We start from the raw sequence: 20,811 nt of genomic DNA on the forward strand, positions 1-20,811 counted from the left end.
CCTACAAAGGCCTGGCACGATTGGTTGGTTCGTCGACCCTCTGCCTCCCGTCAACCACGAGGGGGACAATCGCGCGACGATCACGATTCGTCACAGCTGATGTCTCGCTTCTCGGATCAACCGACTCTTGGCTTCTCCGATTCATCATCGATCCCTTTGTTTCCGTCCCGTCCTTCTCTCACACTCTTTGCTTTCGTTCTTCTTCATTTACATATACCTTGTTAACTCGTAAGTCGCAAGTCGCAATACAGATCGATCGTATCTTTTACACGCCCTTTCTCAAAATTCTCGGTATATTCGAATTTTCATTGTATCGCATGTATAAAGTATGAGAGTATTTTCCGAGACGGACACGGTCGGTCAGACACTAGGATTACCTGTACTTCCATCTTGTTTTTCATCTCATTTCCTGTTCAGATTTTCCGTTACTTATATGATATCGTAATTGCACGATAATTCATCGAGAGATACTTGTCTAAAAATTGAAATCTTCATTATCATTTGCATATTAATTCATTAGGTTTTTATCGATTAAACGCGCGTCGTTAACCAATCGAAAGTTATAGCATTTTGTATCTAACCGTGTTTTACGTGTCCGCGATGTATCAACGCGTAGCAATTTTATTAATTTCATCTCATTATCTTAAGAAAATAAGTCGACGGCAAAGTTGAATGCAATCGGAAACAAACTAAATCTTTTCTTCAAAATAAACTCGTGCTTGGAAGGTTGTAAGATATGGTTGTTAAGAGGACGCAAGTACTCGTAGTTTTAGAATACTTTCTTTCAAAAGTACCTGAAATAAGATACAACGAACGCTTGAGTCAAGGTTTCGAGCGAATTGTACGTAGAAGGTAGAAGAAGAATGTCAGCTCATGTAATATGGATTTTATTTTATTCGTGTAACAATAACAGTTCCTGTTTCCACAGTAGTTTCCTTTTACAATAGCGTTTCGGTGTTTACATCGCTCTAACAATCCGCCTGGCGCAGTGGCAACCGCAGAAACCAGCTCGTCGCTGATTTCTCGGGTACCATGGACCAATCGGATGTCGAACGAGGAGTTTGCAGCGATGAACGAACGTATCGTCCTTTTTTCCCCGAACTTTTGCCTTCAACGTGCGCGATGATTCGCGCTGGAATTGTACTCCATCCACAGAGGAACGTTCTTAAAAAGGGCACGATGGTACCGATTGCCTGAAACGGCTACTCTTTACGAGCTAAGCTCTTTTTCTCGACCTATTCGCTTCCCGAAGGAGCGATCGCGATTCGATCGTTGGTTTCACCGTATATTCTACATCGTACACGGATCATCGTATCGTAAAAAACTATTCCTAATGTCGATGCCTGTGGACCGAAGAGTTCTCGATAATAGTAACGCATTTCTACCATTAATTAGCGTGATTAGCGAGATACGTTTCTCGGGGTTGACAGTCGTCGAGGGGAGATCCTTAGATTTAATGGTTTGTGCTGCGCGTTAGTCTCGCTGGTTTCCGCTTCTTTTATTCTTCCTCGTTTAATTGACGAGCAGTTGCCGCGTTTCGCGATCGATCTGCTTTTGCGAGTGTAATTTGGCACTCTTCGATTTCGCTCGAACGCTCTCGTCGTTCCGAATTGTCTAAGCATTTTAACAGATTGCAACCGTACAAGATAGTTTAGAAACACTAGCACGCTTTTGCGACGCTTCGCGTCTCAACGCTGCCTTCCTTCTTAGTCCTTTGAAGCGTTGCTTAGCATTTTCCGCTATGTTACAAACACTTTCTTATTTATGTTGTTCGGTGTTCCATAATATCTAATCTAAACAATCTAAATAAAAAGAGAGATCGATAAATCCGATAAACCCGTTTAGTTTTTAATTAAAATAATATTAACGAATCCAGTTGTCGCTTCAAAGAATTAAGTTTCGATTAAATTTCCATCGAGATACGCGTTAACAATCGATGTCCATTGAATGGATACGATGCTAGACGCTTTCATGGAACTTATCTAGTCGCACTTTCGAGGTCGTCCTTTTTTCTCATATCGTTGGACAATACGTTGGACAATCTCGGGTGACAAACACGAGAATCGACCTCGGAAAAATATAATACACGCTGCTTGGAAACGTCAAAAGCGGCGTAAACGATTCACGTAGAACGAAGAACGACGTTACAGGACGCCTCTAAAACGTACAGATGTGTATGTTACATGTTCCTTAAATTACAGACGATTCAACGTCGGTCAAACGTATGCATCCGTATGAAGAAGTTGGTAAGAAAAGTATCGAATAGAATGGCCAGTGTTCGAGTGATTCGTGCGTCCTATAAATCCATGCGTTTGATCGCGTCGAAGTTGGAGCAGATCTACGAATGAAAATACCGATCGAACTTGCAGAAAGTAATCACAATGTTGCATCAAGTATCGTTCTCTTATTTGTCAAAAAACGCGACATATAATATACGTTTAGAATGGTACGATTAAAGGAATTAATGGTCCGTTAAAACGAGTCATTAGATATTCCATTTCGTTTTTTACTTAGATTACTAAAGATTACTAAATCGATCTTTCACGATTGTCTTAAAGTTCTTACTTTAAGACTTTCTTAAGCCTGACGGAAAATGGACAATCCGATTGTTTCTTTGTACAACGTCTGAATAATAGAATCGCGTTTCGTACATAATTTCCAGGTATTAATAAATTGTATCAATGACTTGTATTAAAAGACTATTGCTTTTTATTTTGTTTAAAAGTTATCGACAATGAAAATTAATCAGTTATTTATAAATCACTCTGTATTCGTTTGTCTTACGTCTTACATTATTTTTGATCGAAACAAGCGTTAATTCATCTACTTATACAATTGCTGTACATCGTCACGTGACGATAACGTTGACAGTAAACGTTTCGCTGCAATGACTCGACCGTATCTCGCACGTTAAAAACAAAGCGTAAAGCACACAGAGAGATGTTCGAAGGACTTATTTAAAATTTCATATACCCTCGATCGGTGTTTCACACTATAAATCCACTCTAGTCTCAGTCAGTTCAATGCGATCGTTACTTATAGCGATCTTTATTAACGTTTAACTATGTTGCGCCGCTCGTAGCATCTACCGTAAATTCAATCTTAAATTTTACCTTATCCTTTTTACCTTATCGCTAATATGCTCGTTTCTCTTACGTAAATTCGCGGATGACTTAAACCGATGATTCCCAAACTCGTTGCAATATGTACAGACACGATAAATTACTTGTTGTTGGTTAACGTTACTGTAACGTAAAATGCAAACTCGAAGAAATATTTGTGAAAGGACGAGTTTGCGAAGCACGACTTTGCGTAACAGACAAACTTCACTGAATTCGACCCATATACGTGTATAAAGCTTATTTCATTTTCATCCGTATTAACGAAAAACTCGTAGAAAGATAGATTTGATAAAAGAAGAAAAAGAAATTACGTAAGAATGGTAATAGTTAGAGGAATTTGTAGTTTGACAAAATTGCGATATATAAATTTTTCGTAAGATAGCGCGAGAAATAAAGGCGAGATATAAAGTGTACTTGATTCTTCCGGCTGTTTATAATTAGCCAAACTCTCTGATCAACTATACCTCTGAGTGGGTATTTATTTTATCCCTATACTCGATTCTCTTTCTCTAACTAATGGCATTCGCACGAATTAAAGGAATTCGATTACAGTCATTCGTTAAATGAGTCGCATTGTGCGATCGTTTCTTAATTTATTATTATTGCTAGTGATAGAAACTCGTGGAAGCATTCTCTTCGGGATAGAAGAGTAAACATCGAGCCAGAATGGCGTCCAGCAAGATGGCACGAGAATATTTATTACTAGAACGTTTTACGTTGGAGCAACATTTACGATTATAGAATATAGGTTTCGTAATTAGTCTTTAATTTTACGACGACGGAATTTTATATGTTTCGTGTATTTATCGTTAAAAAATGTATAAATACGAATAGAAGTATCCTTTGAATAGAAACATCTCGCGAAACCGTGGAACAAAAGTATGTATTCTTAATGCAGATTCGGTAATCCAAGGATGGACGACGATTAAAGTCTTAGGCGCATCGAAACTTGAGACCATTCTGTCTCGATGTCACGATTAAACGATAAAACGCTTCAAGTTGAAAATAGCAAATACAAGTTATTTTTCGTTAGTCGATTAAATCAAACGATACTTATTACAAACAAAATCAAACAAAAATCGATTGAAAAAAGAATATATAATAAAAAATTAGATAAAGAATCGAAATAATTATTCGAATATTTACTATTTTCTTCTATAAATATCATTCACCTAATTCTGTTCGACACCCATTATACTGTTAGTCCTTATCGACGATCCAGAGAACAGCTATTTATTATCAGTTTATTCAATCCATGATTATGTACAATATTCACGCAAATTAAAAAAAAAACATCGTTTTCTTTACTTTTTATATAATCGTAATAGCAAGTATCAGACGAGTCAGTCATCTGTTATGAAATTTGATAAAAGGTTACACGAGGAAAGATGTTTGTTTCTCTGTTGTTCCGGGCTGGCAGTAGAGTTTTCTCTTTTGTGCTAAAAGGACCTGTGTATTTAACAGCTATGTCCGAGGGACAATAACGACCTTGTTCACCTTACGAGTAATAATTCTCTCTTTGCTGATAGAGCGGTAACGGTGTTACTGGCGAGAGATCCTCGTCTTCTAAGCTCGATTCGGTCTTCAAAGGAAGAGTGGCCAGTGCTTTCACTGTTAAAGTGGAGAAGTTAATGTCAAATCAATGTGAAAAACTCGCAGCAGGATTTTTTAAACTCGAGGTTTACGTATTTGTATTTGTACATAGAAATTTCTTAGAAAATAAGATTTTCGAACGATTAATTAACTTTTCCAACGAACGTTCCATATCAAGTAAGATTACCGAGGAAAATGGAAATTAATCGAGGAAAGGATGTATGAAGGGTAGTAATGTAGAAAAAAAAAAAAAAAAGAAATAAAGAAGAAGATGAAAGAAAAATATAAACAAACCTGAGAAACGATAATATGATGTGCGTGTCCTATATGGGAAGATGGAGGAAGCATGTCAGTCAGTGTGCCTGGTTACCTATACACAGCACAAACAATCCAAACAACGCTCACTACATATGACACAACGATGTACGTATATCTCACATCGATAAGGCTTTCAACGAGGAAATTAATTATATATGTAGTCGAAATAAAAATATTCATGACGGCGCATGCCAATGAAAAACATTTCCAACGTCTTATGTACGGAACTGTCAAATTCTTAAACAAGTAAGTATCCCGAGTCTAAATACTATGGCTAGTTGCCGATAAAAATAAGCGATTCATTTCGATCGATAGATGACGATATTCGTCCGGTTTCGTTATAAAATATACAACGAACGAATCGAATAAGCGTAAGCCTTCCGCACTAGGGAATAGCAGAAGGCACGAAAGTCTACCTAAACATTGGTCATGCTGTCACACCACTAGTCGCTATATATTAGATACAAGCAGAATAAATCAAACCAATAAACTATTTATTTCTAACAAACTGCAACGTACCCGCCACCATCTTGCTCTTCTCCATAACTTGTTTGGCCAAAATTTGATTCAGTTGTAAAATGTGATCTCTTTGCCGTTTCTCTTCCACTACTTTTCTCTTCAAGCTGTCCGATTGTTCGATATTGATATTATCGTCTGAAACAGATAACGAGGTAACGATTCGCACGACTATTTAATATTTGCCATCTTTTAGTAACTTAAAAACTAATTTGTGCATACCGCTTCCATCTGGCGCAGTCACGGTTGTTTCCGACAGCATCTTTCTTATCGCTTCGGCTTTCTTCAATCGTTGCTCTTGTTCCTCCGCAGTTAATTCCGGTGTCTGGAACGCGATTGTTTCAACGTTATACCAAAGCATCGATACAATATCGTACAAAGTGTATCTACGTCGCAAATTTGTCACCTGTTCAGGGATATATCTTTCAGGGATTACGATCTTGTTGGGCGTTCCTAGCAGCTGATCGATGGTACTCTCGTTATACTTTAGCTCTTTGTGACTCAAAGTCGATCTTACGACATCCGGTGCGTTGATCCTCGGCCTGAGCGCTCGTTCCATATCAAGATCATCTCTGGCTCTGCCCATTCCCTAAGGAATATCAAAAACGCTTCTATATCGACCGCGCGCTTTGCTTCAACGACACACGCAACACGACAAAACGACGCCAAAAAATGACAAAAACGGAATGAACAAAGGAAAAGAAAAAGGAAATTAAACGAATGTAGGTGAAAGAGGAAGGCAACGAGGAGAAATATGAAAACATAAAATACAAAAAGAAACGATACCATCTTCGAGAAGGTGTCTTCTAGATCGAGAATGGGTTTGCTACTGGACACGGTATAGTGTCGTCTTTTCTCGCGGGGAATTTGTCTGCGCCTCGGCCCCTCGATCTTTTTCTCCGTCATCTCCTTGATGATCTGTTTCGCCGCCTCGCTCTTGAAAATCGGCGACAATTGCGGCGAGTTCGACGCGTTCACGTTCAACGACGAACCGAACATTCTGTCCTGGCCTTCGAGGTTCGTCGGTGACAACAATTCCGGACTCACCGGCTCCGGGATGCTCTCGTTTCTCAATGGATTCTCGTAGTGTCTGTACGGTGGGTAGTACGGCGGCTGATGATGGTTCGGTTTAATCGGATAATTCTGCTGGCTGGGGCTATAGGACGGACTGGTCGAGTAATTCGGCGAGCTCATAGGCACGTGCGAACTCGAAGCGAGGCTCTCCGTATACGGCGACAGAGTACTGTCCGAGCTTCCGTCTTGAGTTTCGAACTGCGTTGACCGGCAAGCAGAGGAACGGAGGATGACGAAGCGAGGGCCGAACAAAATAAGGCATCACGGAGGGATGAAAGGCGAAACCAACGAAAACAGAGAAAATGAAGAAAATGTATGAAATCGTATGTAGCCGATACGTAGTTGATGCTGGTGCTCTGGCGATACTGTGTACAGCCGATGCGCTGAATGCGAAAGATCGCAAATCTTGTAGCAAATTTTATTAGACTTTCGTCTCCATCCCAAAATCAGAATACAAAAATATTACAGAAATATTACGACGAAACAAGTAAAATTTGGTGATTCGCGTTTTGGATTTTGTATGTAAAAAACATCGAAAAATTCCAAATGGCATGCAAAAAAAAAGTTTAGTATACATAGATTACATCGTACGAAAACAAAAAATATGTTATTAGCACGATGAAAGATTTGTCGAGGAAAGGTAACGAGGAATAAATCTTATTAGTTCGTCGGTTAATTGACATGTCCGTATCGAAAAACGCGAATAGAAAAAAGTGGTTAACTTACCCTGACTTTATTTCGTCTAGCTAGCATGGTTCTCAAAGCGTGCATGCTGTCGCTTCTGGGAGGAGGCACTACCGGAACCTGATGAATCTCTGGCTGCTGTTGCCGCTGTCCGCCGAAACCTCTCGGTAAGGACATGCTTCTTTGGAACTGCACGTCGTCCAAATCCGTCAGCTGGACTGTGCTTTGAGCGTGAATCATCGGTGACTCTTCTACCACCTTTCCCAATTGAGCCTTCTAAGAATAAATCGATCGAAAATAGAGCAAAATAAAATCAAAGCTGCGACATCGTCGATCGTTTGTCAAAGTTGCCTGTTACTCAGGCTCGAAATAAATCGACGGAAAGCCTTTCCTTAATCGTTACTTATACCATGATAAGATATAGAAATATTCTACTACGGCGAACATAAATTGTATCGATCGAACGCAGTAAACAGAATCGTAGAAAACTCGAAGAAATTACCTCGAACTTCTGAGAACCTTCTAAATCATCGTCGCACAATCTCTTGGCACCTCCAGGCGCCTGAAGCCCGTTCGTTAATGGAATTCCAATGTTTCCAGTTCTGTCTCCCCGATCTCTTTGCCGTCTTTCCGATTCCCGTTTCACGATTCGCACGGTCTTAATCTCTTGTTTCTCACGGTTGTGGATTAAGCCTTGAAAACGTTATTATCGCGAAACACCAATCGCTGCTGTGTTAAGGTCTGTTAGTTTTGCGTTATTGCTTCACTTACCGGCGAACTTGTTGTCCTCGTTTTGTCTGTAATTATCGTTTAGTAACGTTTCTTCGGCCAAGGGTGGCGGAGGAGGAGGTGGAACGTACTCCGGTGGTGGAATCGTACCATTAGTCAAATTTTCATCTTGTCTGTTGTTCTCTGAATCGATCGAATGTATTGTACGATTAATGGACGATGAGAGAAACTTTTGCCAAAAGATAATTCCGTTAGCTTAAGATTATATATATTTTGTGCTTACCGTGAATTCTAGACTCCGTGTTGACGTACAACGGAGAAACGTTCGCTTGCATCAGGCTTCCTTTTCCCTGCATTTGATCCTTTAGAAGCTGTTGCTTCAACTGATGTTGTTGAATCTGTTCTCGTAACTGAGGGGAAAGCGAGGAAATGTGATTCTGCGGCGACTGAGGGTACGATTGTAGGTTCGTCTGCTGACGATTCGTGGGGGACGAGTCTTTGATCTGTGTCGGTGAACTGAAATGCGGATATGGTCCACCGTTCTGCTTGCCACGAGGCGACGAGGACAGCGCAGGGCTCGATGGCGAATCCAAACCGTGGTCCAAAGTAATCCCAGAATCAAGATCGGTCTCCAACCAAGAGTTTTGCGTTCGCTTCTTTGGTTGGTGCACTTGAGGAGCTGCGTTAGTAACGTGAGAAGGAAATTTCATTTACCTCGTTTCGCAATATACTTTGGTTCTTATTATTTTCAAACATAGGTTACGTCACGCTTTCGACGGTTTTCCAAGTTCAACGTTTCAAACGATCTTCGTACTTTGCAAAAACAACGATTTCACTTACCAGAAGTAGGTTGCGGTCGAATCTGTTGCACCAGACTGTGAGACTTCTCCGTTAACTGTCTAACTTGAATGCTCAATTCTTTTCGTTGTCTCTGTAGATCTCCGACCAATTGTTGAACTCTTCTCAACTCTGCTTCGAGAGGGCCAGTCGTGGCCGAAGTGTCTCTAGTCATATTTCCTGCATATCTTCTCGATGCTTGCAGCTTCTGTCGCAGCACCACCAGATCTTGTTCCAATCTCGCATTTTCCGCGACCGTTTCCTCCAGTTTCTGAAAGGCAAAGATACGGCAAGATTATTCGTTGTCTTTACACGAACAGAGTTAAGAAGCTAAAAGTTTCGCGGAGAACGAAAATGCGAACAGAACGGTCAACGAAACGGAAATTTATCTATTTCTGTGTTTTGATCGATTTACCTGGAAGAATACCGGCTTTACCTGGAAACAACGAATCGACGATTAAATCAGGCAAATCAGTTCCTTGGAGAACTATTCCTCTACTTATACATAGTAAAAGACCAGCGTCCAATTCGTCGGACTTTCTTCGAAAATGCGAAACGGAGAAACCCTGATTACTTTTCACGGGCCGGAAACCACGAGCAACTTCCCGTTCTCCGAAGAATAGATCGCCGGAATAAATTCCGGCGAAAGAAAACTTCCCGATTGAATCCGCTACCTCTGTCGTCGAATGGAAATTCGCATAAAACCGATTAAAGTTTCACCGTGCGTGGGAATCTGTCGAAACTATTCGCGATCAAGTAGCGTCTGTCGTTGAAACTTAAAAATTGTGCCCGATAGCAACCTTTTTTGTTTCCCGAACGGACGAATCAGGTCGGCGGTGTCTATTTTACGTTAAACTTTTTCTCCGTTAATTTTCCTTCCTTCTAACCTGATCTTCGCTGATCGAGGACAAACCGCGATTCCAAGATCCTAGAGAACGCTTTAAAGTTCGTACCTTGGAGTTGTGTGCCAGCAACACTCTCACTCTGCTCAGCTCTTTTTCCAGAAGGAGCTGCTGCTTCCTGTATCTCTCTGCTTCCACCAAATTACTCCTGCTGCCCTGCAGTTTATGTCGCAGACCACCTAGAGCTTTTTCCAGAATCTCCTGTAATCGAAATCGAGAAGGTTCAATACGCTGGAAAACTGATTTAGTCCGACCGACTCGAAGATAATAACTGCTGGAAAACCACCAAATAGCAGGATAAAAATAATTCTTCGTTACCCAGAAGAAATGACTTTTTCATCCTGCAGAGATCGCCGTTGACAGATGTATCTAAATATTTTTATACCAACATTTTTACGTAGCGCTCCTTTTCTCATTCTACGATCAAATCTTTCTCGGATCTAGACATGGCGGATAATTTACAATTTTTTAACGATTCCACGTCGGATGATCTCTTCCCGCGATTCCACTATTAAACGCAACACGCGTTCACTGTACGCTACCGTGGCACGATGCGCGCTATGGCTTCGATTCGAACGGTATGTCGCGTCCGATATACACAACGCTCGTCGGATACTACAGAAAATTCGGCGGTATGACGCGGCGTTCCGTCCACGACGATTCAAAAATGTGAAAGAACGATCTGTTAAAGAAAAGTTTGAAAACGAATGGAAGAAAGGACAGCGGAGAAGGTCGGGCGCGTTTTCACGGTAGCAGATCGGAGATCGCGTTACTCGCCTTGTCTTGCTGAAGACTGTGAAGCGTTCCGGATTCCTCCTGAAGCAGGCGATCCAGTTTGTAGAGCTGCTGCACCTTGGCCTACGACACAGAAACGACGTGGTGAGTTAACCTTGAAGTTTTGCTTTCCAGTCGAGCGACCAAGGAGAGTCGCGTTTCAACCGGAATTACGATTCCGCTACAACGACGAGCTATGGCCACCGTGTCGTAATCGCGGATCGTCGAAAAAGAAAGATACAAGAAAAACGCGTGTCTGCGTACCTACGTATAACCGCGATTTTTAATGTAACGTCTCGTCACACGCAGCCAACTGCGTGCAACAAACGTTAACTGTATTCGATGTCGGGTTCGTAATCTTCCCGCGCGCTTTTTCAACCCACGTCGTCTCCTGCTTTACCTCTCTGATTTTCACGTTGGTATTATGCACCGTTATGGGACTTTGCGGTGTGTAATTCGTATTTATCGCGACGTTTTCTCTCGTAACGCAATTTGAGCAAAATGCACGCGCGCGTCCGTTGCGGAATGCTTGGAAAGCAAGTATTTATTACGCCGTGCGGATACAAAGGGGCAAATAATTCTTGATATACTTCTAACGAAATCTCCTGTTTCTGTCGATCTTCCATTGCTCTCTTCTCCCGGCTAAACTCAACCGTTCCTTTCGACATTTCAACTATTTTCTCCAGAGAGCAAATTTTCCCACAACACCGAGACGCCGTTTCTTTCGTGCTATTTGTTACGAAGCAGGAAACACGGTTAGCAATGCGAGCTGGGCCAGGGAAACGCGGGATCTCGTCGTCGGGTGATTGCGTTCTTCTTCACCGAGCGTAAGCTACGATTCAGATAGACACGAGGCGTTGACTCAAATATTTTTGCACGCAAAGTTCCTCGCGACGCTTTATGTAACTTATACTTTCGAGTTTAGAGCGTTACTTTCCATGCCTCTGTTATTAATATTAAGCGCGAACAGATTCTCGTTTCACCGATACTTTGGCTAACTAAATTAAAAGACTGTTATACGCGTATCGTGTCATCTAAACGATCGAGGGAAATCGATACCTGCAATTGTCCGTGATCGGGACTCAATCGGTCCCAGTCTCTACGTTCCTCGGCGAGCAAACGTTGCTCCTGCACCTTCTGATTGAATTCCAGACGATGATCCCTCGAATTGTCGTGTGCTAGGTCGTGTCGAGAACCCGAGAAGATGTTGGTCCCATTGGCAGTGTTGCGATTGTAGAGGGAGCCCAACTTCACCATGTTGTCCACGAGGTTCACTAGCGGCTTGCCCTTCTCGTACTTGGTGACAAAATATACGAGATTCGTTGAATTTACGAGCTTCGATCGCCTTGCTTCCAAGTTTCTCAATTAGCTCAGGTAACGCTCGAAAAACTCGGCCCTCGACGACTCGAACGGAATAATCAAGCACCAGCGAACCGGGTTTAGTTTTGTTAACTTATCGCGCAACTTGTGTTTTTCGAGTAGAAATTTTCAGCGAATCTTGGTCGGATCGGCTCGTTACCGATGATAAAAATTCACGAGTTTTCGCTTGGTCAATAAAGATATCGGGGGAGAAAAAAGTGGAAAGCGAGTTTTACCTGCTTTTCGAGATCCATCAGATGCTTCTTTAGTTCCTCGAGTTTCTGAAGGTTCTCCAATCGTCGCGGAGTATCGAGCTCTGCCAATCTAGCCTGCGGGTCACAGAAGAATGCCACTTTAAATGTGACAACTGGCAAATTTCCACGCTTCACAGTGTCTATGGGTCTTTTCGCCTAATGGTGCACGCTCGTGTCTTGCGGACAGCGCATTCTGTTTTGCTGACGCAGTCGCGATATTTGATCAACAATGCGAGGAAGGCCGACACTCCGTTTGCAATCACTCGTGTAATTAGTATTTTACTCGAAGAAACGTTCGCATGTTTTCGTTATTTTACGAAAATCTTTGATCCTGTTTTCTTGCGATCCGAGAAGAAAGGTTTAAAAATTAAAGGGGGAACGTAAACGCATTAAAAAAATACAAAGGCTTGCAAAATCAAAACCGAAAAGTCACGAGAGAAAAAAACGACAGAGAATATCAGTATTTTTACAAAATGATACACAAGCTCGCGTAATCTGTAGACGATCAAAGGAGACGTTTAAAACAGAACCTGCGAAACGTATGTTCGCACACTGTGCGCAACACATGGATAAATTTACTTTCACCGAGTGCGCCATACTAAACCCACGAAACACGGACTATGCTACAGCGTATGCTAAACTTGAACGTAAACTAGCACGACGCGACGTGGAGATCGGAAACACGTTTCAGCTTCACTGCGCGTCTCTTCAAATTTACCTAACATTCGTAACGCGTAGCATCGCCAACAAAGAGACAACAGCAAAAAAAAAGAAAAAACGGGATGACACGAGAGTTTGAGCGCGTTCAAACTTTTAATACGCCCCAAGGGCGTGCGAATCGCGAAAAAGGAAACGGTCGAGTCGTTCGTCAGGGTCAGCGCGGGAACGTAATACGGTTTCTGGCGGGCAACCAATACACCAACAACGTTATCGATGCGAGGTGAACGGCGAACGTCAGAGAGGTGAGATTGGCGGACTTTCTGCGTCCGAAAACGCGATATACGCGGAAAGGGATTTATCAAAGTACATCCAAGTAGACGAGGACGCGAGAGAACGCGGGAGAACGCGCAAGAACGCGCGAGAAGGCAAAATTTCGTACGACATTCTAGACATGGACTATCCGCGTCGAGAAGGCACGCTAAAAGACGAGACACACGCCACATCAGAGAACAAAGCCTCGTCGGAATTTTTTTCTCGAAGAAAGTTCCAATCCTAATGACGTTCTCTCGAAACGTGTCCTTGAAACCGGTTCTTCGCCATGCTCCGCGGCATTTTTCGCGCGTACAACAGGATTCTCGATCGCGACCATCTATCGGATGGTCCTCGTGAAAACATCCGTCTCCGTTTGAATCGTCGAGAATCTCCAAAAACTTTTCAGGAAGTTTTTCCCGAATGCTTCTGAATTGTTGTAAAAAATCCATGGTAAAATCGAAACTTGACGAGTACGATGCATGAAAAATTGTTTAAAACAACGAGAATCGTTTGCGAGAATGTTGTTCAAATCGCAGGAGCTTCTTCCGTCGTTTTATTTTTCTTATTATATTACCGAATTCTGATTTTATCGCGCAACGACTACAATCTCCTTCTGCGAGAACAATTTTTCTCGAAAGCGGTTCTTGGCTACGGAAGGAAGCCTATCGCGACGTCGAAGAGAGAAAAATGACACCAGCCACGACGCCATCGGTCGACGCAGGCTCCGTTGTTCCCAGTCGCAGCTGCTACCGTTGGGCCAACGATTCTGTTTCTGAAAATGTCTTCGGACCTGTGCTTCGATCTCCATGTGACAATTCTCCATCGCTTTGTAGATGGTGGCGTTCTGCCGGCGTAGCTGGATCAGCAGGAGCACCAACTCCTCGTGGGTCCTGCCGAGGAGTTCGCCGGCGGACACGCGAACCAGTCCCTGGGTTGCGGCTTGCGGCAGCTTGCGGCCGCCCTCTGCTCGCTGGGAGCTGACGTTGCTCTGTCGAGTCATGCAATCTTTCGTTAGCGATCGCGCGTACGCAAACACCGGCCTCCGGCCTCCCCTCGCCGCGAACTTGGTTCGTTGGCGAACAATTCGGTGTGAACGCGAAAACCTTGAATCTAGCGTTGTTACCGCCGTTCCCTCGGCGGCCCGTCTCGACCAAGAAGATCGATCGAGCTCTGAAAACGCTACGCTCTACGTGCAATCTGCAGTTTACGGTGATCCGATGGAAATCTATGCCGACTAACTTGTCGCGTATGTTGTGACAAGGTGATGGAAACTCGAAAGTTTGCTTGTACAGAGGCGAGCAGGTTATTAGGCTTAGCGAGTTTTTATTGGAAAGCTTATTTCGTTTAATGCCGCTTCTCTCACAATTTCAACCGACGAGTACAGAAATAACCTATAACGAGAAAACGTTCGAGCACGAAGAATATCGTTTAGCTTCACAACGAAATAGAAAATGTCTACGTTGAAAATAATCGATCGATATATGAATTTGATAAACGATACTCCTGCGTTTTTCGCGTCGCGAATAACATACTTGTGCTGAAAATGAACAAAATTGCAGAAACGGTAAATCAAGCCTAATAATAATTTACACACCTCTGTAAATTGGCGAGATGATCGAAAGTAGGATTTTCAGATGAGAATCGAAGGCAAAAAATGTGTACGTGTGTTATAACGGATTATTCGAAGCAAACATCGTTATTAGTGCATACGAAAAAAGTTTTTTCCGAATACCATCGTGTTCGCGTGTATTTGCGCGTGGCACGATGTTTTTCCGCTGAATTTGACACCGAATTATTTCACCGTGTAAAATCGAAACGTATAAACGCCAAATCGAAGGAATCGTTTGGCCTTTACGTTTACGATGCGTGGTTAAGAAGCGTTTTGGTATGATTGGCATGGAAAGAATGAAAAAGAATAAAAAAAACGTATAAAATATCAGACGTTGAACAAGGCCGTTCCGTCGATCGAATGCTGCGTGCAAAAAATAAAATTATACAAAAATTGTTTCATGTCATAAATCATAAACTAAACGGTATTCGGTTGATATTGAAACGAAGAACGACATCGGAGAACCTAAGCTTCAAAAATCCACGCGTGTTACTAAAATCTACGAATTTATTCTACAAATCTTCTAAATCTACCAACTAAAACGCGATCGCTGTATATGTAAATTCGTTGCACCAATATTTACAAACTACAGATACAAACGATAAATAATCAATCAGGTTATTACAGTTTCCATAATTAACGAGTAACGGTTTATCGATTACCGGCGCTTCTTACAGTATCGGTATCACAGGCTTAAATAGTCCAGAACGATATCCAACCTCTATCTTTGCACGAAAGCGATGCTCCTTGTGCGCTTAAAAACGTTCGACATTGACCTATTCGATGAAATCGTAAAGAAAATGTGGCGAAAAGTCAAAATTTCGGTCGTCGAAGGCGCTGCACCCTGTTCGAAATCATCTAACGCGAATCGCACCACGACAAAGCTTACATCACTTACGCAAACTCCCTCGGCAGACGTAGATCCTCAACCTTTGACCTGTCTCATCTCCGTTTACATCGATCTGCGTAGAACCAGTGGAAGATCGCGTTTCGCCGATTCTACGAACGATTCTCGTCCGTGTTTCAAGAGGTCCTGGTCGCAGGTTTCATCGCAAAATCGCGTCTCTTGTCTATGGAAACCGTGGTGGAACGAAGCTTAGGAACGCGAAAAGTAACTACGTTGTCGGGGAAGCTTCGTATCGACGGGCGTACATCGCGAACACGCGAAACCAGCACAATGGAGAGTAGCGAGAGCGTGGCGAAGGTAGAAGGAAGACTTTGGAAGACTGGCGTCATGCCCGGTCTGATCGACTCGCCTGTTCACCGACTCCTACAGTACCCGGCATGCACCGTGGTTCCTTGCTCGGCTTGTCGAGCTATCGTTTTGTATGTTTTGCCTGAGATCTGGCTGGCTTCGCCTCGACCACACGAGCCCATGTCCCTCGGTTAAGGCAGCCTTTATAACCGAGATCTGATTATAATGTTCCGCTTAAATGCCGGTTCTTTGCGTGATCCTGCCGACCGTCTCTGCGCAATTTTTTCCTCTTTGTTGTTGCTGTTTTCCAATCGTTTCGTTTATCTCGTCGCTGGATGATGCAAGGCAAATGATCGAACGTTGTATCGCTCGAAATAATTGCAAGATCGTATTACCGAACCTCTTAAAATAGTTCTACCGAAATACAATAATAGAAGCACCAGAGTATGGTTACAAATAATTCCGTGCAACTGGTGGAATATTCTCCGAATTCGTTTGTTCCATTTAAAGGTGCGGATAGCTATTATAACGATAGAGGTGTGTTCCAAGGTCGTTAAGATTTCGCGAACCAAGCCTAGATACCCGGACGAAGTAAACTACTGTATCCGTTCTGGTGGTATCTGTACTTAGAAATTTGAAGATGGTGGATGTTCAAATTCGCGTTAGCAAAATTTTTTAAAAGATCGTACGTCTTATCAAGCTTAACGTATATTTGCTGATACCTACTTCGATCGTTTCAGCCAGCATTGTTACTCGCGCAGGATATTCGTATTTTTCCCAACTATCTCCAAGTCCCCGGATGCGCAAAGATCCTTTTAAAACTTCTTTCCGCGATTACACACATGCGGTGTACTGCAAACCGTTCCAAAGGCAACCGAGATTTTCGATTTCCCCTAAGAAACTCGAAAATTCCTCGACTTTCAAACCTTCGGAGCCATCGAGATTAAGACCTTCTAGAGACCCGAGACTTTTAAGTTTCCAGAGTTGTGCGAGCTTTTAACGGTTCGGAGAATCTTCTTTGGCTGATATCGCCGTTTTCCAGTGTCCTCGCTTTCGGAACGATCTTATTTCGACGTAACGGCTACTTTTGCCGGGAAACTCGCGAAAACTTCCATTTTAAGAAACGCGATCCCCGCTTCCTTTTATCCTTGTGGATAAAACTGTTTAAATACAACATTGATAATCGCGTTTATCGAAATTGTTTATATATTCGTATTCTCGTTCCGTATGTTCCTCTTATCCTCTGTGTAAAGTTGCTAGAATTTACATAGCCTTTTAACGAAATAGTACTGAATGGAGTTTCAAAAGTGAAGCAAACGTTAATACGCTCGCTATTCCAGATTCATGCATGCCAAATATTCTCGAAATCGCGTTGATAGCGAATCGAAAGCAAAGAAAGCCTGGAATCTTCAAAGTAGCGGACTTAATCGAGCTCGAACCTCTCGAGTCCTCTCCATCGTATCCCAACGCTCTATTCGAGTTGCCTCGATTGTGGAGGCAGCTTAAAGTCCGTCCGCAGTCCCCTGGCACGGTGCCCTTGCTGACCACCGCTGACCGTATGCAGGATCGACCCTGGCCCTCGGTTTTCTTAATCCTCTTTCCTTCTCATCTCTTTTGGTCTGCTCTCGCCGTTCCTCCTCCTCTTCATCGTCGTCGTTGCCGTCTTCTTCTTCTTCTCTTTCTTCTTTTCCTTCTTCTTCTTCTTCTTCTTCTTCTTCTCCTTGAATATTTTTCATCCTTTTCTCTTCGCCGGAGACTAGTGTACCACCGTTTCAATCACTCTTTTCCTTTGCATGGAAGTAACGACACTCGCTTCGCTACTTTCTCGCTAGTCTGTGTCCTGCAGCCTCCAAATAAAGAGACGATTCGAAAGAGCTGGCACTCGATTTTCTGTACGCTTCGATTCGTATTTTCAAACGCGACAGAATATTTTAGAATTCCTTCGACACACGCGAAACAGCTTCGTGTCGAAAGTCTTGTGTAACGCATAAAAGTAAGAAATATGCGTTTTCACGCGGAGTAAGTTACAGATACGATATTATTTCTTCTCGATTGGAAAGAAAGGCGAGAAGACTAGATAGACGTCCGAAGTTTCTAATTCTCTACCTACCAAGCGCCCGATTCTTCGCATAAATTTCACGGAACGATAGATGTAATTAATTTCGATAGGATTTAAAGTTCACGCTTGCCATATTTAGCTTTAAAGTTTCAAAATTGAGGTGTTCGATATGTGTGAACAGTTAAAGACTGCGAAGCAAAGCGGGACAATAACAAGTTGAAGCATATCTTTATTACGCAAGATATTTGCGACAAAAGGTCAGGCAATGCCGATTGTTTGCAATACTAACGTCGGTCAGGAAAGAAAGCTCGACAAAACGACAACGACTTGCGTAATACGTATGTGCTAAGCGGGAGATCGCAGAATCGCAAAACGGCAAATTTCCAATAGAATGGAAGCGGAATCGAGGATAAAAGATCGTTTCGTAGATCGAACGAACGCGAACGGTTGCTTCCTGCAGGAGGAATTCGTATGATCTCGAAGGTGTGCTTCCTTCAAACGGGTTGCGTTACCTTACGTCTTGCAACGTTATCATAATCGTTATTATTATAGCAGGATTTCAAAAAAGCAACTTCTAGTATGGGATACAAAGCTCTATGGTAGCTACGGATTAGCGGAAACCTTGCGATAGACCCGGGAACTGTAATCAATGAAATTACCTTTCGATCGTATGACGGAGATGTCGCTCGAATTGCGCCGATTAAAGTAATCTCTCGCGAAGGCGATCGATCGAGGAAACATACATTTGGGAAAATTTGACCAAGTCTGTAACGGTTCTAGCGTAGAAAAGATTTGTAATGTTTCACCGCGGAGTTTGCGATGGGAAGTTGGCGATAGTATTAAGGTATTAATCGCAGCCGATGAAATTTCTAGGAGCGAACGCCGCGTAGTGGGTAGGAATGCCAACGACACGTACGCGATAAAACAACTTCGCGTTGCTGTTGCTGCCGCTCGCGTATGCTAATGAATTTCTGGCACAAGCAGGCTACACTAATGAAAATGCTTGTAAACTCGGCATCAAACGAACGCGGTTCGATCGTTCTCTCCTCGTGGTGGTTGGATACCGGCCCGTTTACACCGTGTAGAACCAGTAGTTGGATTTCTAGCCCAAAGGGAAGCGTACGCGTACATTCGCGAGTTTCAATGGCTTTCAGCGGTTCCTTCGGGCGCGCCGGTTGTCCTTTTCCATAATGGATATCGCTCCCTCTGGACTGTTCCGTTCCGACCATTTTCTACACGTCGAACTTGCGCTCTCGACTCCCCGGATCTGCTCGATCAGATGTTTTTCAGCCACCGATCCAATTCCTGACACGAGATATCGAAAGAAAACTTTGATCCGCTGCCTTTCATGGGAGGTATCCCTTCTCGTAGTACCAGTATCGTCGCTAACTTTTCCGATATGGCTGACTATGGCCCTCGATTGGAAGCATTAGCTTCGAATCGGTTTTTTCGAGACCGATTTGGACATGCTAGTTTACCACGAGTCTAGGTGGTAGTACGTTTTACCATAACCTTTGTAAGTTTCCAATTGCTCTAATTGCAAAGAGCGGTTTTCGGATACTTGCGTATCACTAAGCATCGAAACGAATGTAACGTGTAAACGTCAGAAAAGTATAGGAAATGTAACAGAGCGTTCATTCCATTTTCCTGAGCTACCGAGTATGGGTTTAAAGACAAAACAGTGCTGCTATATCTACCAAATCTTGAAATTGGAAACATAGAAACAATTGAGATATTATCGTCCCACCCGTAATCGAAGGAATCTAATTAACTGATTGTTCATGATCTTGGAGAGGCAGCGTGCCTACCGAATCGACCAAGTATCAGCTACAAAGTCTAGTACCCGAAGGATCATCGATTCACGTGTCTTAACGACTTAGTCGACCAACCAAAGGCGATAACGTGACAGCCCAGAGCCACGCGTAAAGTGAAACTTTAACACGACCAGCGTATCGTGACGCTTGATAACAAGCGTTTGGTTGTAAACCGTAGCTCTACGTTTTCACATTTTACGCCTTAGCGGGGTAGGTGATGGTTCCTAGACGATCTACGATTAGCGCGCTAGAATCTACCGGAATTTACTAGGGCGATAAATGTTAAACGAATTGAAATCATCAAGTTTCTAAGCAAGAACGAATTGCACTTGCAACTGGTTGAGCGCCGATCATCTCGAGCGATCCCGCCAGGTGCGATAACCCTGAGAGGCGAGACGCGTTCGCGATTAATTGTATCGGCGCGGCGTAGGCGCTGCGAAATCGTTGGCTCGCCCTAGGCAACGTTTTAATTAATCCAACTAGTGGAATTTGCATGCTAGGACGATAATGCGGACTACTGCACGCTCGCGGGACACAGCTCGAACAAACCGTATACGTGCTTGCTTGCTTGCTTGTCGCGTGACACTAATGGTGTGTACGTACGCGTGAAATATAAAGAAACGGAGTTGCAATTACGGAGTGGGAAGAGGAGAGCGGTAAACAGAAAAGGAGGGGAAGGAGAGTGTGAAAAAGCGGCTAATCAGTCGAAGCCGTGTCGTTACGTTAGATTCCTTTCTCTTTCCATGCTTCGCCATGCCAATCAACTCGAAGGTTTCGCTTGCGCCAAACTGTCTTTCACTCACCCTTTTGTGCAGCAACTCGTTGCATTCCCATACGCGTTGATTCTGCCTACCAGCCGTGCCCCCGCCGCGGTCCACCTCTCGGCCGATCGGACTCACCATTTTCCTCTCGACTGTGAGCAAATGAAAGGAGTTTGCGAGCTTATTTTTACTCCGCTTGCATTTAAATCTAGAAGTTTTCTATATCGTTGCTAGTAATT

General features: G+C 43.1%; 1 protein-coding gene across 9 annotated transcripts in view; it reads right to left on the reverse strand.

The window, feature by feature from the left end:
• Nucleotides 1–871: 871 nt before the first annotated feature.
• LOC132911680 (uncharacterized) overlaps nt 872–20,811 on the reverse strand; it is a 184,934-nt gene continuing 164,994 nt past the window's right edge. For 5 of the 9 annotated variants that reach the window (XM_060968510.1, XM_060968521.1, XM_060968531.1 and 2 more), the window contains 17 exons: nt 20,615–20,724; nt 13,925–14,122; nt 12,145–12,237; nt 11,609–11,845; nt 10,553–10,633; nt 9,827–9,976; nt 9,289–9,309; nt 8,877–9,144; nt 8,320–8,715; nt 8,079–8,219; nt 7,810–8,000; nt 7,350–7,583; nt 6,336–6,821; nt 5,956–6,138; nt 5,772–5,874; nt 5,553–5,687; nt 872–4,733 (listed from right to left, as the gene is read on the reverse strand). In XM_060968510.1, the coding sequence (XP_060824493.1) occupies nt 4,621–4,733; nt 5,553–5,687; nt 5,772–5,874; nt 5,956–6,138; nt 6,336–6,821; nt 7,350–7,583; nt 7,810–8,000; nt 8,079–8,219; nt 8,320–8,715; nt 8,877–9,144; nt 9,289–9,309; nt 9,827–9,976; nt 10,553–10,633; nt 11,609–11,845; nt 12,145–12,237; nt 13,925–14,122; nt 20,615–20,724 (3,140 nt within the window). In that variant the 3' untranslated portion in view covers nt 872–4,620. Of the gene's footprint in view, nt 4,734–5,009; nt 5,086–5,552; nt 5,688–5,771; nt 5,875–5,955; nt 6,139–6,335; nt 6,822–7,349; nt 7,584–7,809; nt 8,001–8,078; nt 8,220–8,319; nt 8,716–8,876; nt 9,145–9,288; nt 9,310–9,826; nt 9,977–10,552; nt 10,634–11,608; nt 11,846–12,144; nt 12,238–13,924; nt 14,123–20,614; nt 20,725–20,811 lie in introns of all 9 variants that reach the window. The other 4 variants (XR_009659062.1, XM_060968489.1, XM_060968473.1 and 1 more) reach the window with 4 other exon arrangements.

The sequence above is a fragment of the Bombus pascuorum genome, chromosome 1 (genome assembly GCF_905332965.1).
Source record: "Bombus pascuorum chromosome 1, iyBomPasc1.1, whole genome shotgun sequence".
In the NCBI taxonomy this organism is placed as follows: Eukaryota; Metazoa; Arthropoda; class Insecta; order Hymenoptera; family Apidae; genus Bombus; species Bombus pascuorum.